This window comes from Neolamprologus multifasciatus, chromosome 10 (genome assembly GCF_963576455.1).
Source record: "Neolamprologus multifasciatus chromosome 10, fNeoMul1.2, whole genome shotgun sequence".
Classification (NCBI taxonomy): Eukaryota; Metazoa; Chordata; class Actinopteri; order Cichliformes; family Cichlidae; genus Neolamprologus; species Neolamprologus multifasciatus.
The window spans coordinates 7,232,539-7,248,301 of NC_140448.1; the positions used below are offsets into that span (position 1 = coordinate 7,232,539).

Genomic DNA, 15,763 nt, shown 5'->3' on the forward strand with positions numbered 1-15,763 from the left:
ACCTGGGGTCTTGTCTGGTGTGATAGACCCCAGCCTCTATGGATCTTGTACTCAGAGCTTGTTCTTGTGCTGCCATGATTAGTGCCTCTATGCTATCTTTCAGTCCAGCTTTGTCCAGCCACTGGTAGGATTTCTGGATATCAGCCACCTCCTCTATCTGCCGGTGGTACATACCGTGCAGGGGCCTGTCCTTCCATGATGGTTCCTCATCTCCCTCCTCTTTCTTGGGTTTCTGCTGCCTGAGGTATTCACTGAGCACGCTGTCAGTTGGGGCCATCTTCGTGATGTATTCTTGGATATATATATATACATATATATATATATATGTATGGATAATTATGGAATAAAAGCACAGTTATTTCATGTATATACAAGCTATAGCACATTTATTTATGTGTATTTCAGTGTTATAGATTATAGTATACAGTGTCATTTATGTTTTATCATACATATTTGTGGATTGTGGAGCAGAGGTTGTTCTGTAAAAATAGCTTTACTTTAATCCACAGACTTCCTCAAGTATATTCCTTAAGTGAAAAATAACATGTACAGTATATATTTTAACAAAAACAGAAAGACAGACAGTTAAAAGCTTTGCTTTTCTTCATTTATCAAACAACTGTGTACATTTTGTTTTATATAATATATTTATAAAGTGCTTAATAGGCTTATATAGTTATAGAATATAATCATGGAATGGCATATTAACTGTTATTTATGTTGGTGATGGTGGAATATTACTTCAGCAATGTGACAGCTGTTATTTACATAATGTACACAAGTCCGAGGACGGTACACCCACATCCTAACACATGTTGATGGGAGTGTGGTTCTGCTGAAATCATGATGGCGAGCAGGTGACACCAGCATCTTCAGAGTGGTCGCAGTTGTGTACATTCCAGGATATATGGGAGCAGCTCTGCAGGGATCTCTCAGTACCTCTGCACTTGAGGTTGTCTAGCAGGATTGTTCCCGTGCCGGGCCCAAAGTAAGCTTCTCCCCGAGCTGCTATGGCTTCACCGCAGCCCACTTGACGGCACACCACCTTGGCATCTGGGAGGTCCCAGGCATCATCGCACACTGTGCCCCATCCTGAATTCAAGTACATTTCCACTCGACCCTCACACCGGTGCTGGCCACCCACCAGTCTTACCAAACCTACATAAAAAACAATTATTTTAAACTTTGAGCATTGATTGCTTCTGAGAATCAGTCCAGAGGAAGGTGACATTATTGTGAAATAACTGAGGGTATATGTGACTTACCTTCACGTGGTTGTGTGGTGGTTGCGGTGGTGGTTGTTGGTATTGTTTCTGTTACTCTGAATTCACGCACACTTGCAAGGTCAGAAAACTGGGGCTCAAAAGCTAAGGGGAAACAGAGAAGAAATAATTATATTCATGTATTCAAGGAATAGTAATGGAATATTAGGTCACAAAAGTAATATCACACTTATCTAACGGTGATTTTAATGACTTATAAGAAACCTGTTTGCTTCTTCTGTTCCTAGAAGCCAATAACACAGACTTTGCAGAGGCAATTTCATCGAGATATTGACTCTGCAATGTCTGTTTATAACAGACTATGTTTTTGTAAAGATGTTTGCCCTTATAGCCCTAATTTTCATGCACAAATTACACCCCTTTATCTGTTCTAATTACTTACTAAAGGCAAAACTACTCAAAGCAACTGCTACTGTTAAAAAGAAACTGCATTAAAACATTTCCTGACTAATTTGGAACCAAGGATTTACAGTACATATAAAAGAAGATATTTGTGCTTTTGATTTAGCCTGAAAGAAGTCATATTTGGCATGGAGGCATTCAGTGACGCTGATGTGCCTTGACTCATCCACTGTTTTTCATGCTCTCTGGGCTGTTTCGTCCTCAAAGTACTATAGTCATGCATTGCAACTGGCCAGCCCAGCAGGGTGGGTGTAGATGACTAGATACATAGGTGGTATGGGCTTTTAGGGGAACTCATGACTTAAGAGTCATTCATATGTTCATATGCAGTGTTGGGGAGTAACGGAATACTGGTACCGCCGTTACGTATTTAAAATACAAGATATGAGTAACTGTATTCCTTTACAGTTACCGTTTAAAAAGGTGGTATTCAGAATACAGTTACTTTGCTGAAATAAAGGGATTACACGGCGGTATTTTCCTGTTTCATATGTTTGGCTATGCCTAACTATAGCCTCTCTATTTTTGACAGAACACGCATTAAGATGCTCTACTGCCTGTGTCTCAATCTCACGGCCCATGTCACACCTACTAGCGGTCCGCATATTGACGTGAAGAAATATTTTAAAAAAATATTCACAAAAATGATTTAATATGAAGACAATAGGCAGAGTGTTACAGGCATCGCCCTAAAGAATGTATCCTCATGGGCAGTGTAGTCCGTGCTGCAGGGAGAATGGACTGCCATACCCGTTATGTGTCTGTGAGCGAGGGAGGGAGAAAAAGGAGAGTCGAAAAGTATGAGTTGTCACAGAGCAGAAGCGGGAGATGGAAGCATGCAAATATAATAACCACTGCAGCCAAAAAGAGTGCCTGACGAGCCCAGTTGTAAGTAAGCTATTAAGACTCGACTGTACACAAAGTTGATCCAGACAACAAAGTAAAGCTAGTTTTCATCTACGAGCCTGACACGGAACCCGACGTATTAGCCAGAGGTCCCTTTACTACGGTTCGGAGCCGTGGACCTGTTTTATATACGCGTGAAACAGTTTTCTATACCAGATCGCTGCAAAAAGTGCAGCCTTACCTAATGTCCACCCTACTGTTACTCATTTTATATTAAGATTTTAAAAATCTAATCGGTATTGGTATGGCGAGTAACATTCAGTAAAAGTAATAATTCACACAGCAATAGTACATTCATGTAGTTGTAAAAAGCATGATAATATAATAGGTAATCCAAAGAATACGTTACTCTCATTGAGTAACATAATGGAATACGTTACGAAATACATTGTGGGGCATGTATTCTGTAATCTGTAGTGGAATACATTTTAAAAGTAACCTTCCCAACATTGTTCATATGACTATAGTACAGACATTACAGACATTTACCAAGTTCAGTATATGCAAGTGCTATAAGTGTATGTTTAATGAAGCCTAGTTTAGTGCTGCGAGAAAATAAATAAGGTCTTACGTGCGCAGATAACTCCAGCATCCTCATGATGGCCACAGTTGTGCTGACCCCACCCCAGGTGGAAGCACTGGGATAGCTCTAGTTCAAATCCACTACATTCCACATTGTCCAGCAAGATTGGGCCCGAACCATGGCCAAAGAAGGCATTGGACTTGGCTGCAATAGGTGCGCCACATCCAAGCTGCCTACACACTACTTTGGCATTGGGCATGTCCCAGTCATCATCACACACTGTCCCCCAAACATTTTTGTAGAGGACCTCTACACGACCCTGGCAGCTACTGTTGCCATTTATCACACGAACGGCTGACGTAACTGCAAGAGGCGAAACACACGGATGCGTTATTGCAATTTTAGACTAGAAATTCTTTTCTTTGTAGATTACATTGCTGATGGTGCACAGTGTTCAATACTAAAAACACACACACACACACACACATTTAATTTTTATACATCAAACAGAATGCTACCTCTTGTTTGGGTGGTTATTGTTGTTGTTGTTGTTGTTGTAACAGTTGTTGTTGTGCTTGGTGACATGGTGACTGGAACTTTTTGTGTAGTTGTAGGGGAAGACAGAAAAAATACAATTACTTGATACATGAATACACCAGACAACCCGTTTATGATGGCAGGGTTAGGTTATGGAACACATGCACCACTTTGTTTTGTGGCACTGTGGTGCAGCATGTATATGATCAACAGGGGAAGAATGGCTCACCCTGTTGGTCATATATCAAAATGCACATTTTGTTCCTATTATTAATTATTAACCCAGGACAACAAATGGAACAGGCTGGTGAACAGAAGCAATAATCACTGAGCTTGTTTGCACAAAGTTGAACATAGTGTGTAGTGAATGGTACGCTTTACCTTCAGTGTTCAATGTTCCCCACAGCCCTTTCTGGGCCCCTGTTGCTACTGGTGGTACAGTAGTGAACCCTAAAGTGGGTGAAAAATAAAATTTATACCAGTGCTTTATGAAATGCAACTAAATTCTGTGCAGACATTTTTGCTGTCCAGCTAAGATGAATCTGACTGATTTTCTGATACTTGCTAAATTTTTGCCATAAGTTTCACTTCCATAACATAACTTTCACTCTGGCAGGCTATCAAGCTAAAGTGTAATTGTGAACTTAATATCTTAGTTGCAGGTGTGCTACTCATGCTAATGTGACAGTTCTAAGAGTACCGGTGCAGGTGACCCCAGCGTCCTCATGATGGCCACAGTTGTGTTTACCCCAACCCAGGCTCTTGCATTTAGTCAGGTCCTGCTCCGTGCCCTGGCAGTTGACGTTGTCCAGAAGAATTAGCCCGGTACCGTAGCCAAAGTAGGAGTTGGTGTGTGCAGAGACAGCACTGCCGCAGCCACTCTGTTGGCATACTACCTTGGCATTGTTGAGGACCCAGTCATCATCGCACACTGTCCCCCAGTTTCCCTGGTAGAAGATCTCGACTCGGCCCTGGCACGAGTTCTGTCCATTAACCAGACGGATGGTGCCATCTCCTAAAGTAAGCAGGAGAGGGAGGGATTTGTAGGCACTAATCTTGATAAAGCTTTTTCTTTACAGAGCATATTTTTATACTGTGTAAGTTTTTATTAGATTCTCTACATATTTCAATTTGGGGGTATCAAAGGGAGCAGCAGCTGCTGTGATTTGACACTGATACACAGAAAGAAGGCAATACAATGCACACTACAGAGTGCAGAGGAAAAACCAAAAGTGAAGCGCTAAATTGACATCTAATATTGCACTAAGCACAGATGTTGTCATCATATGCCTCTTTGTGGACAAAAACAAGGAGACAATAGCCATTCTTATGTGTCCATCATTTAAGAAAGCCCTGAATTTGGAGGCCTTTACTCAATTCCCACAGGGTTACATAGTGGTTAATGGAAAAGTAGCTAGATACGTCAACTTGTTAACTAAATTCTTCTTCTTCTTCTTTTGGTCTCTCACGATTCTTTGGGGGATTATGAGAAAACACAAGAGGATGACTGCTACAAAGGCAAACCCAGCAAACAATAGGTATGACCTGGAATTCATGAGGCCTTTGGGGCGTGTTCAAAGGTTTCCATTATCCCACAAGTCTTTGAAGGTGAACTGAAATAATATATTGCTTCAGTTGTATTTGTGTTCCTTGATTAATGAAGTTGTTCATTTTGTGAGTCTTCCCGCATTTTTGACTGAGCACAATGACAAAATAAACCATTGTTCATTCTTTAATGCAACCTGCCCTTGCATTTCATGGCAACATCTGGCATACCACCTGTCAGCAACAATTTGATTAGGGCGTGAAAACCATCTAAAGAAAAACTGATCTGATGGGGAATTCTTTACAGTATACAACATAAATTAAATGTGTTCCCTGTGGTCTGTGTCATACTTTGTTTGTTTATATACTACTTTTAAAATTTGTATTGCACTGATGTATATGAAAAACCCAATCTGTTTATTTAACAGCGAGGCAGTGTAGCATCTTTTGCTTAAAGCAATTTCATCAGTTTTGTCCCCTGAAGATTAACTCCACATACAGGTGTGGAGTTAATCTTCACACCTGTTGGTTTACATGCTTAAACCTACGACAATAGATTTGCTTGGGTGCATGATGGTATGGAGAAAAACAAAAAAACCCCTCTCTGCTATGTAATCAAACATTCAATTTCAAATTCACACACATCTGCTAGCTGCACATCCAACCAAAACAGAGTAATATAAGCAGGCATGCTTCTGGCCACCAGATGAATTCAATTTGTTGGTTTTAGTTCGTTCTCCCTTTGCTCGGGGTGTCACGGTCCATAGTTTAAAGTATACTTTAAGTTTGAGCAGTTTTTTGTTTCATTTGAATCTTTAGTCATCCCATGACCTGGGTTTTCTGTGTCATATATGTTTAGAGTTGTTGCTTTAATCTAGTTCTTTGTGCTATATTTTGTGTTTTGTTTAGAGTTTGTTTTCTAGGCTTGTTACTATAATCTTTCTTTCAGTTTATGGTTATTGGTTATTCATATTATTCTTTGCTTTCAGTTTACCTTGAGTTTTTGTCTCTGTGCCCCGTTTGTCACTCGTGTCCTGCTTTACTTTGCTAGTTAGTTCTCTCCTGTATTTGGTATTAAGTTTTATATCCCCTGTGCTGTTATCATTCATGTGTTTCACCTGTTCTTTATTTTCCCCAGCTGTTGTTTTTTCCAGGATTAGTCCCCGGCATTTAAAGCCTCAGCTGGGCTTAGTTCTCTGTTGTGTCATGCTGTTTTTGTTCACTGTTTTTTTCCTGCATGGCTGCTTGTGAGTATTCCCTAGTTTTGGACGTGCTATGCTGGAATAGAGGTTATGGGCGTTTGCTTTCTGCATTTGGGTCCACATCCATCATGAGAGAAGGACAAATAGCAAAAAGTGCAGTAAAACAGCAAGTATGAACTGAAAGTGTCTACAAGACAGAGAGAAACTTGAGTTTTGAGGATCATTTTTCTGTAGGTAAATGATTATAATACAGAGTTAACACACTCACATACAAATGACTTTGTATAAACCTATGTATACAAATTAGTGCAGCTTTAATTTTTATATGAACAAAGTGTCAGTCATGACATATTTATTATATTCATTTTCATGTATCTATCTATCTAAACACTGGCAGAAGACCAGTCTCATTTTCATAAAAGCAGAGGGCACTTACGTAATCCAGATATGGACTGGGGTGGTGTGCTGGGTTCCTCAAAACCTCTGAACCCCAGCAAGGTTGGTTCTAGCGGCCGAATGAAAAGAAAAGCAGCAATTTCATTATGTTTATTCCTTTTTCTCCTCCTCCCACTTGGGGTTTTATCCACTTAGAATTTTGCATTTTACCTCTGCAGGTGACACCCACATCTTCATAGTGGTAACAGTTGTGGATGCCCCACCCCAGACTACGGCACTGGCTGAGCTCCATTTCACTTCCTCTGCAGTCCACATTATCCAACATGATGAGCCCAGTGCCCTGTCCAAACTTAGAGCTGCTGGACACTGCCACAGCCACCCCGCATCCCAGCTGACGACACACAACATTTGCATCCACCATGTCCCAATCGTCATCACACACGGTGCCCCACGAGCCGTTGTATTGCACCTCCACTCTGCCCTCACACCTGCTCCGCCCATTCACCAGTTGTACTTCAGAGAGATGAGCAGAAAATATTTGTCAGGCTTTCTCTCTCAGAGGAGACGTTTTGAAAACATGTGCTTCTGATATGAAGAAAAGAGACTGGCCAGGCTCTAATGTAATGACAGGTAATAGGAAAGAAAAAATTCCTCTGGGAAAAAAAAAGTCTAATCCTAAATTAAGGCTATCAATAAGCCACATGACTCCTTGGAAGTGAGTGAAATGGATGCAGGAGGAGGATAGGAGGTTATATAGCAATTAAGTAGGGATTAGAGAAATGGAGAGCTGGGAAAGTGACCTTGTTTAAAGAGCCCCAGGCGCTGTGCTACCTTCTGTACTTTCTTTCACTGACATACAGCCAGACGCTGATAGGTTTTCATGACGTGACTAGGATGCAGATAATTTTTTCACCTTGAATGTTTTAGGCTGTTACCAGATGGATGTGAATGTGTGGACTGGATGTGGAGGACACTGTATATTTCAAACTTACCTTGATACTCCGTCTTCACTGGGCTTTGCACGCCACTGTCTGAAAACAAAGGGAGGATGTGAAAGAAAGTGAGAGTGTATGGTTAAATTATTTGATGAAAGGTGGTTTTTGTTGTTCTATAGTTACTGTACACTATATCTACTATATCTGTTGTCCTGTAACATGAGAGACAGACTGAAATCACAACAGCAGGCCTGTTCAGACTGTACCTGCTGCTACAGAAATATGTTAGCATCCTGCTTTAACTTTTGCAAATACTCTCATCAAGTACAGCTTACTTTATATTAAGCTGACTACATTGAAGCATTTTCATGCTTAAGTATATATATTGCTATGCAAAACACAATGGGTCCATGTGCAACACTGTGATGTGAGGCTACATCCCACAATGGATGGAGGACAGTCTATGCCCGAAGACTAATACAATATCTCAGATTTCAGCACTGAACAAAGACACTGAAGAGATAACCATTGCACCCAATGTGGGTCACTTCACGGGCTGGTCCCGTGTGTTTGTGACTCTGAAACATGAACATACATGAAACCCAAGGTCTCATGCAGGGTTTGCATTTGTTTTCTGGAAGAGTGAAACGCAAGGAAATAGAAAAGTAAGTGGCGATTAACTTGGATGTTACTTACCGGGTAAAGCCCGTCTGCTTATTTTGATGTCCCCTGAAATTAAATCACAAAATTAAAAGGTTAGTGAGGCACACGTTTCGTCATCTGTTGGCTCTGTCCAGAGACAAAAGCAGTCATGTGCTGTCAGCACATTTAAATAAGTTGCTGTGCCCACGTGTTGATTCAGTGAGTCAAATTGATCTTATCTCACTTCAAAATCAACTGCAGGGCTTTTAACCAGCTATTGCTGTGGAAACACTGGCCAGGCAGTGGCTGTGGACACAAAAACACTCATCTACAGGGCGTTTACTTGCAAGTACACCAGGTTCTTGAGCATTATTAGTGCCTCGAATGTGCTTAAACAGTGGCACAGAAGAAATCATCTCATGTGTCACAAACTGGCTCAATTCATCTCCATGGGAACATTTTCTGTTTTAGGAGATGTCCCAAATCTCAAAGTGAATTCATGTATGTTTTTTTCACTCACTGAAAAAAAAAAATCTAATGGAAGTGTACAGCATACTTAAGATTTTAGACTTCTTACAGCCACAGTCCAGTCTTTGGTTAGTGGGAATATGTCCCCTATGGGAAATGACATAATTTAATAAGCTGCTCTATCCAAAACTGGTCACCGAGAATCTGAAAGAAAAGCATAAACTCCTTAAGCTTTTCCTTTTGTCACATTGTAATGGACAACAATGCACAGCAATGATGATGCAGATCAAACATAATTTGTTGTCTACTATCACATGACATGAAGTAAAGCTTTCTGCATTAATACATTCAGGTAGCATCATGAGTGAACGGTCTTCCCTTATGTGCAGCAATTCATTGAATGTACTCCCATTTCCAAGTACTCACCAAGTCTCAACAGAATGCTGACGGCTACCAAGATGAGGGTTCCCAGCAGAGAAACCAGGAGCCAGACGGCTGGGTTCCAGCACCTGCATTCACTCTCCACCACGCGCTGGCCTCGCATGGCTCCCTGACTGGCCATCCGCCTGCAAAACACAGATTCACACTCGCTCAGTCCCTCTAATTTGGTGTCCCGTAATGTTGAGATGTAACCAGTGGGCAACACTTTTCTACTACAACATAGCAGCCAGCTGTTTTTAATCTTGGTTCAGACAAGCCTAATTAGTAGTATTGGATTGTTTTCACTGATTAAGCCCGAAGCTGTTGGTATTGTATTGATGGTAGTCTGAGGTCAAGCCTGATAGAAGAGGACAGCTCAGACAAAAATCTTTCCCAGGAATCACATGACGCTGGTTGTTTCCTAAGTGACACGAAAAGGATGTGAGGAATCTCTGTTTTCATTCAACAGCCACCCACGTTTCACAGATATCAGGACATGGCACCATCTATTAATGGTACTGCCAATACAACAAGGAGAATATAGACAACAAAGTGTTGTGTTACATTGCAGTTTTGTAAGCACAAAATGGACACAGTGGTCAGATCTGGCAGCAGGATGACATCTGTTGCCCTCATAGTTGAAAGTGAAGAAGGTTAGCTTGTGACCATTATCAGCAGCTGGAGAAGTCTTGTGTTACAAGCACAGTTGGATACCTGTGTCATTTTTTCAAGGGGTTTTCCATCAGGCAGAGAATATTGTGATTCACCGACAAATCACTCAGTAATCATCGTCAGATAGTAATGTAACCAGATTCTATATACCCTTCATTCTTCGGAACTGAGAAACTGAAATGAATGACATTTATTTAGTACCGCAAATTAATTAAAAGAAAAATGTATAAGGATGCACAGTAGTGGTGCAAAAAGGTTTAAAATTTTCAACATAAACTGCACAGTAGCATTATACTGAAAATCCAGTTCAATTTTATTTATATCTCCTCCGCATCTAGTTGTAGTAGTAGTGGAGACTTCCTCATCATTAGTGTTATTATTTTTTCACCTTAAAAACTTAAACAAATTTAACAATAAATTAAACAATACTGTTTTTACAACATTTTTAAGGACTTCAAAAAAATAAATGTCAGATGTGGCAATACAAGGCAAATTAAAAATCATATATGGAAATTAATTTTTAAAACAAAGTTGTCAGATGGTTCAATAAACTCCCCATTTTTAAAATAATTCGTTGGCCATTATTCATTTCACAGGTCAGGCTTTAAACAACAATCGCCTCAAGGTGTTTTATATTCTAACTTACAGGACCTACAGTAATACAGAAAAAAATACAAAATTTTTGCATAGTAGTATGCTTTATTAATACCAGTGCTGTTGTCTTTGAAGAAAAATAAATACAAACAGCACATTACTGTGTTATGGTATGTTACAGTATAGTTTCAATCAAAATCGTGCCCTTTTACTTTTTAGAAAGTAGTAGTAGGAGACACCGGATTTTACTTTAATTTCACAGGAAAAATTATTATGAGGGCAAGGACAAAGACAAGGGCATTGCAAAAACTTCTAAAATCTGAGTGCTGTGAAACTTATTTGTTCCTTAAAAACAGGACTGGAAGGGAACACAGTTTTCAGTTAAGTATAGAAACACCAGCGAATTGTGTCGTAGATGCATTTAGCTTAGGCTGGACCTAAATTTCCTGAACTGCTCAAATCAGTTTCAGCCTGATCAGAAGGTTTGTGTTCTGTTTATATAATTCAAACATATAAATTTATTAAACACCCTGATCACTTTTTTTTTTTTTTTTAGTATCCAGTTCACCTTGATGTTATAGGACTGGCGTGTGAAGCCTGTTTTCATTTTGCAGACTCAATTCTTCATCAGTGATGAGGAATTTTGCAATTGCTCAATTCTAAATTTCTCATGGAGCTTTCAAGCAAAGAATCAAGAAGTGTCTTTGCTCATGCAGAATCCCCCCTGACCTTACACAGGAATGTGTATTAGGGGATGATGAGGGGAGAATTTGATATTGGCCCCTCGAGATAGTGGACATTCCGGACCTAGGGGGCACAAAAAGACATTTCTGCTTTCTGTGGTCCCCATCGTCAGGCAAAAACGCTGCTTCCTGCAATCTGTCACTAGAAACCTCCAAAATGCTTAGGCACCTGATGACACTGTGGGGGCGCCTCTAGTCTCCTTGGAGAGCGTTAGGCTAAGAGACAAAGGCATGTGAGGGGGACATTAAAATATTTAGCAGCTCTACGGTATAAATATAACGTTTGGGGGCTCGCCGAGGCAAATTTAACACACCACTTTTGCAAGGCCATTTAGTGACAAGAAAGCGTAAAAGCAGAAACTCTGGACTGACATGTTTTCATCCAGGTCAGTTCCATTTGCATTGTCTCCAAAGGTACAGTTCCAAAGGCCAGAAGCCCACAGAGAAGTCATTGTACATCCAATTGGGAGGTGGGGATTTTAACACCAGCGCAGCACTGGAGAACCACGGCTGTCTCATTTGCAGACTGTACCAACAAACCACTTGAAACTCTGGGACAAATGGCTCAGTTATGAGGGATGAAAAATAATCTAGTCCCCAATGTTATGTTTTTCAATACTCCATTCATGGTAGGATGTAGCGCAGATCCGCTGGGGAATAATGTTGCCTTTTGTGTCAGCTCTGCTTCCCCTCCCTTCTCACAGAAATAGCTGAAAGATCTTGGCCCCACAAAAATACCCCTTAATATCGGAGAAAAAGCAGAGAATAACACTGTCAGTCCCTTTAACGGAGACGTTTTTGTGCCACTGAAATAGAGAATTGGTGGGTTTTTAACATATAATCTCACTGTAGATATTAAAAAAGTGATACTTTTGTAGTTTTTCTGACAAATTATGAAAGAAGAAAGAACTCTTAGAGAAAAGTACCTCAACAAATTTAACACTACATGATTTTAATGTTCTGAGATCAGTGTAAATGTACAGTTATACAGCAATGTGCACTTATCGGTCACTTCAGTGACAGATAAAACGTAGATTTAAAGACATTAACATCCACTGACTTGTCAAGTTCGATTCATGTAAAAATGGTCATGATGATCAAAGACAGCATTTGAAATAAAGCAATATAAACTCAGTATTTCATATAAAAAAATACATACCTGATGTAAAAAATAATCTTGCCCCACAACAAAAAATTAAATAAAAATAAAATGTTTCGTCCCGACAAAAAAAACCTACAAAAATGTCATCAGAGCACAAATAGCTGGCAACTTAATTCCAAAAGTCACACAGAATATACAGAAAGTTTGCGTAGAAATGGAGGCAGGGAGCTCAGAGTATCCAGTGCTACGTGTTTTAGGTCTTTCATCTCCTTAACCCTGCTTGACTATAAGTACCTGGATTTAGTGATAGAGATTACGTAAAACAATAAATACCAGAGCATTGTATGTTAATAGTCAAAGGCCCTGTACCTGTCTATGCTTAAAAGAACCAGGAGGGGCAAAAAAAAAGACAAAGACAATGAAAGCTAACCCTTCACTGGTACCCCCGCATCTCCAGTTTCAGGTAGTGCTCTCAGAAGGTGTGGTCCTACTCATCCCTGCACACACTTGCAGAGAGGGACAAGGCTGTGGCTTAGGTCCTGTGTGTGTGTGTAGGACTCTCCCACACAGAGGTGCTCTAAAACAGGAGAGCTGTGGGATTTTGAGGCAATTATTCCCACTGAAAGCTGATGACTGACAAATAAGTGAAAGCATAAGGCAAAGCACTCTGTACCTTCTTGTATGCATGATGGTAAAAACAAGCCTGTTTGTTTGCTACAAAGGCATAACTTATGTGCAGTGTGGAACTTAGATGAATGTTCTGGGTAAAGATTATGTAAAAACTTATTTTTTCTTTTTTCCCCCACAAATTACTGCCTACCTTCCTTAATCTAATATCTAACACTCCAAGTGAGTTGGCTAAGGTGACTCTGTGATTATATTTCGGATACAGAAAATATTTTGTAACTACTTCTGTTATATGATATTGACAAGGAAATGCCTGGAGCCTCTGAATCACAGAGCAGGTTAACAAATTACTGCCAAAGACTAATTCCTTCCTGAGGTGCAGAGAAACGTGTTGGCTGTTCATAGCCTTTGTCTGTGATTTCAAGGACTAATTCAGGGCTCCTTCCTTGAGTGGCACCCAAAACAGTGGCTTAGCAAAAATATAAGGATTAAGTTACACCAGGCTAACTTTCCAAACCTCTCGGAGACGACAAATAAACAATCACCATACACACAGAGCAAGTCTACATATTTTGAGGTGACCAACTGCTCTGTCTTGAAAATCTATTGTTGGCAACTTTTTCTTTTCCATATATGGTGGGAAGCAAACAAATATGAATATGACAATTAAAGAGTTAAAAGTTAGTCACTTCTACACAGAACCACATTTTTAAATGCATTAAGTTTAAGTTAAGAAAGGGTCATTTGCTAGCAAAAAGCAGCTAATATTTTACATCCAGCTCAAAGGCGCACTGTCTTTCATTTGAAGTCAAGTTTCTGGGGAGATAAATATTCACTCATATCTTGCTAATATTTTCTGTCTTTTTTTGCTTTTTTCCTGTAAATTAATGTTAGGTTAAATGAAGGTTTTCAGAGTCTAATTGCATGCGTGCAAACTGTTTTTAACATGGGTGAAAAACCATAATTTAAAATGCTATTTTTAGTTGTTGTCATCATCATGCGTGAAAAATTGCGGTAGCAACTAAACTCATGGAGCTAATGTTTTATTCCTTTGTATTTTATTATGGAATGCAATCATCTTAAATTAGTTAGGGGACAGAAAAGATACCTTATTTCAATTTTCTATTCATGCCACAATTTTCTGTGGACAGTACAAACATCTGATGCAAAATCTCGGCACACCTGAATGAGTGGCAGTTGGAGGAGGAGGAAAAAAACTTAAAACAAAGAAAATGCCCCCATGCTTTCTGGCTAACTGCTGGTATATTTATTAAGTTGTAAAGATGCAGTTGTGGAAAAGAAAATTTACACAAGACTCTATGTAGTCCTATGCAAAACAAAGTTCAACCCATGATTTTTATAGTTTGTAGAACTTAATTAGTCTCTCTTTGTCAAATCTTTGAAGCGAAATTTTGGCCCACTTTTCTTTTATAGCATCTTTCCAGGTCATTGAGGTTTGGGGGCATTTGTTTATCCACAGTTCTTTTAATACTTTGGTATGCAGAGAAGCTCATAGTCAACTCAATGACTGCAAGGTGGCCAGAACCTGTGGCTGCAAAACAAGCCCAAATCATTACCCTTCCACAGTTGAGGTGACTGTGCAGTGTAATTTCAACATCCAGTAAGAACTAATAAGATCAATCTAACTGGATCATCAGTATGACAATATTAATCTCAACTCACGTATAAGTTTAAAACTATTTCATAAACCCAAACATGGCATTTGTCAGAAGTAGAAATACCAAGTCTTTATGTATTAGAATATATGTAGCAAAAAATAACAAATGGAGTAGGTTTAATCACTTTATTCAATAAGTTGGACAGTGCATTAAAACTGTAAAGTTGAAGGATTTAAACAAATAGAATCTGCTGAAAGACAGTAAAATGCTCCTTTCCAGTTGGGGGCAGATATTGTGTCTTTGTAACTATGAGTGATCATTTCAAGTAGCCATGTGATTGACTATTGACTGGGCACAGATCTAAAATAGTTACCAAATAAAACAATAAGACAGTGGTCTACATTAAATCATTGATGTTTAGCAATTTGTAATCTGCACAGATGCGTTATTTAAAGCTAAAAGGGTTAGACTATAACAATATTAGGAGCAATTGATGGAGTCTGCAGACATGTTATACTAAACAATATCTGTTTACTGGAGGAAGAGACTCCACCCTCTTCAGTCTCATTACCAGTTAGAAGACAGAACATAAAACACAAGGGGGAGTAACTGATGCTCCCAGGATGCTGAGAAATGTCTAAAAGAAGTAGGAGAACGTTTTTTTCTCATAGCTTTTCATTACTGCAGTCAGTGTTAAGGATTAAAAAAATAATGACACTGTATTATTTTTAAATACTTAATATTATCATGTTCCATATCCATTGCGTTATGCTTTTATGCAGCACACAGTATACAGGTGACATGTTTTTTTTAACACATTTTTGGGAATTTGCATAAAATATAAAGGGGAAGTTGGAAGAGCACAACCTGATCTGTTTGATCTATGACCTTCACTACAAGTCAGAAATCCCCCAGGATTTGCCAGCACTTTGAAAAAGAATCCCTTTGTTAACTAGGTGACTATTATTTCCTTTATAGTGGTTTTTCCCTTTTATATTGTTAATGTGAAAGACGGATTTTTTGTGGGATCAGCTTACATTAGATTTACGGAAGCATGAAATTAAAAATTAGGTTCCAATGTTTTCTCTATAGCTCGGTTGAAGGCCATTGTGTGATACCTCCATGGGCTGTTTTCCAGCATGGACAG

At 39.4% G+C, this 15,763-nt stretch overlaps 1 protein-coding gene across 2 annotated transcripts; it reads right to left on the bottom strand.

The window, feature by feature from the left end:
* Positions 1-353: 353 nt before the first annotated feature.
* LOC146509498 (scavenger receptor cysteine-rich domain-containing group B protein) lies at positions 354-9,841 on the bottom strand. 2 transcript variants are annotated; one of them, XM_085175398.1, is made up of 12 exons: positions 9,266-9,841; positions 8,426-8,458; positions 7,787-7,825; positions 7,005-7,307; positions 6,835-6,903; positions 4,548-4,666; positions 4,352-4,442; positions 4,033-4,101; positions 3,633-3,710; positions 3,163-3,477; positions 1,266-1,367; positions 354-1,158 (listed from the first exon to the last, which is right to left on the bottom strand). In XM_085175398.1, exons 1-12 carry the CDS (start codon positions 9,399-9,401, stop codon positions 842-844), a joined length of 1,671 nt encoding a protein of 556 aa, XP_085031524.1. In that variant the 5' UTR covers positions 9,402-9,841; the 3' UTR covers positions 354-841. The 2 variants fall into 2 exon arrangements, with proteins under 2 accessions (XP_085031524.1, XP_085031523.1); XM_085175397.1 differs by having other exon boundaries at positions 4,352-4,666; positions 9,266-9,769.
* Between the last annotated feature and the right edge of the window lie 5,922 nt (positions 9,842-15,763).

Excerpts from the sequence above, each read along its gene's own strand:
- LOC146509498 (XM_085175397.1), bottom strand. The coding sequence starts at position 9,401 with ATGGCCAGTCAGGGAGCCATGCGAGGCCAGCGCGTGGTGGAGAGTGAA. Across the intron at positions 4,667-6,834 it reads CCAGTCCATATCTGGATTAC|GAGATGGCACCATCCGTCTG; the intron begins GTAAGTGCCCTC and ends TGCTTACTTTAG. Across the intron at positions 1,159-1,265 it reads CACCACACAACCACGTGAAG|GTTTGGTAAGACTGGTGGGT; the intron begins GTAAGTCACATA and ends TTTTTTATGTAG.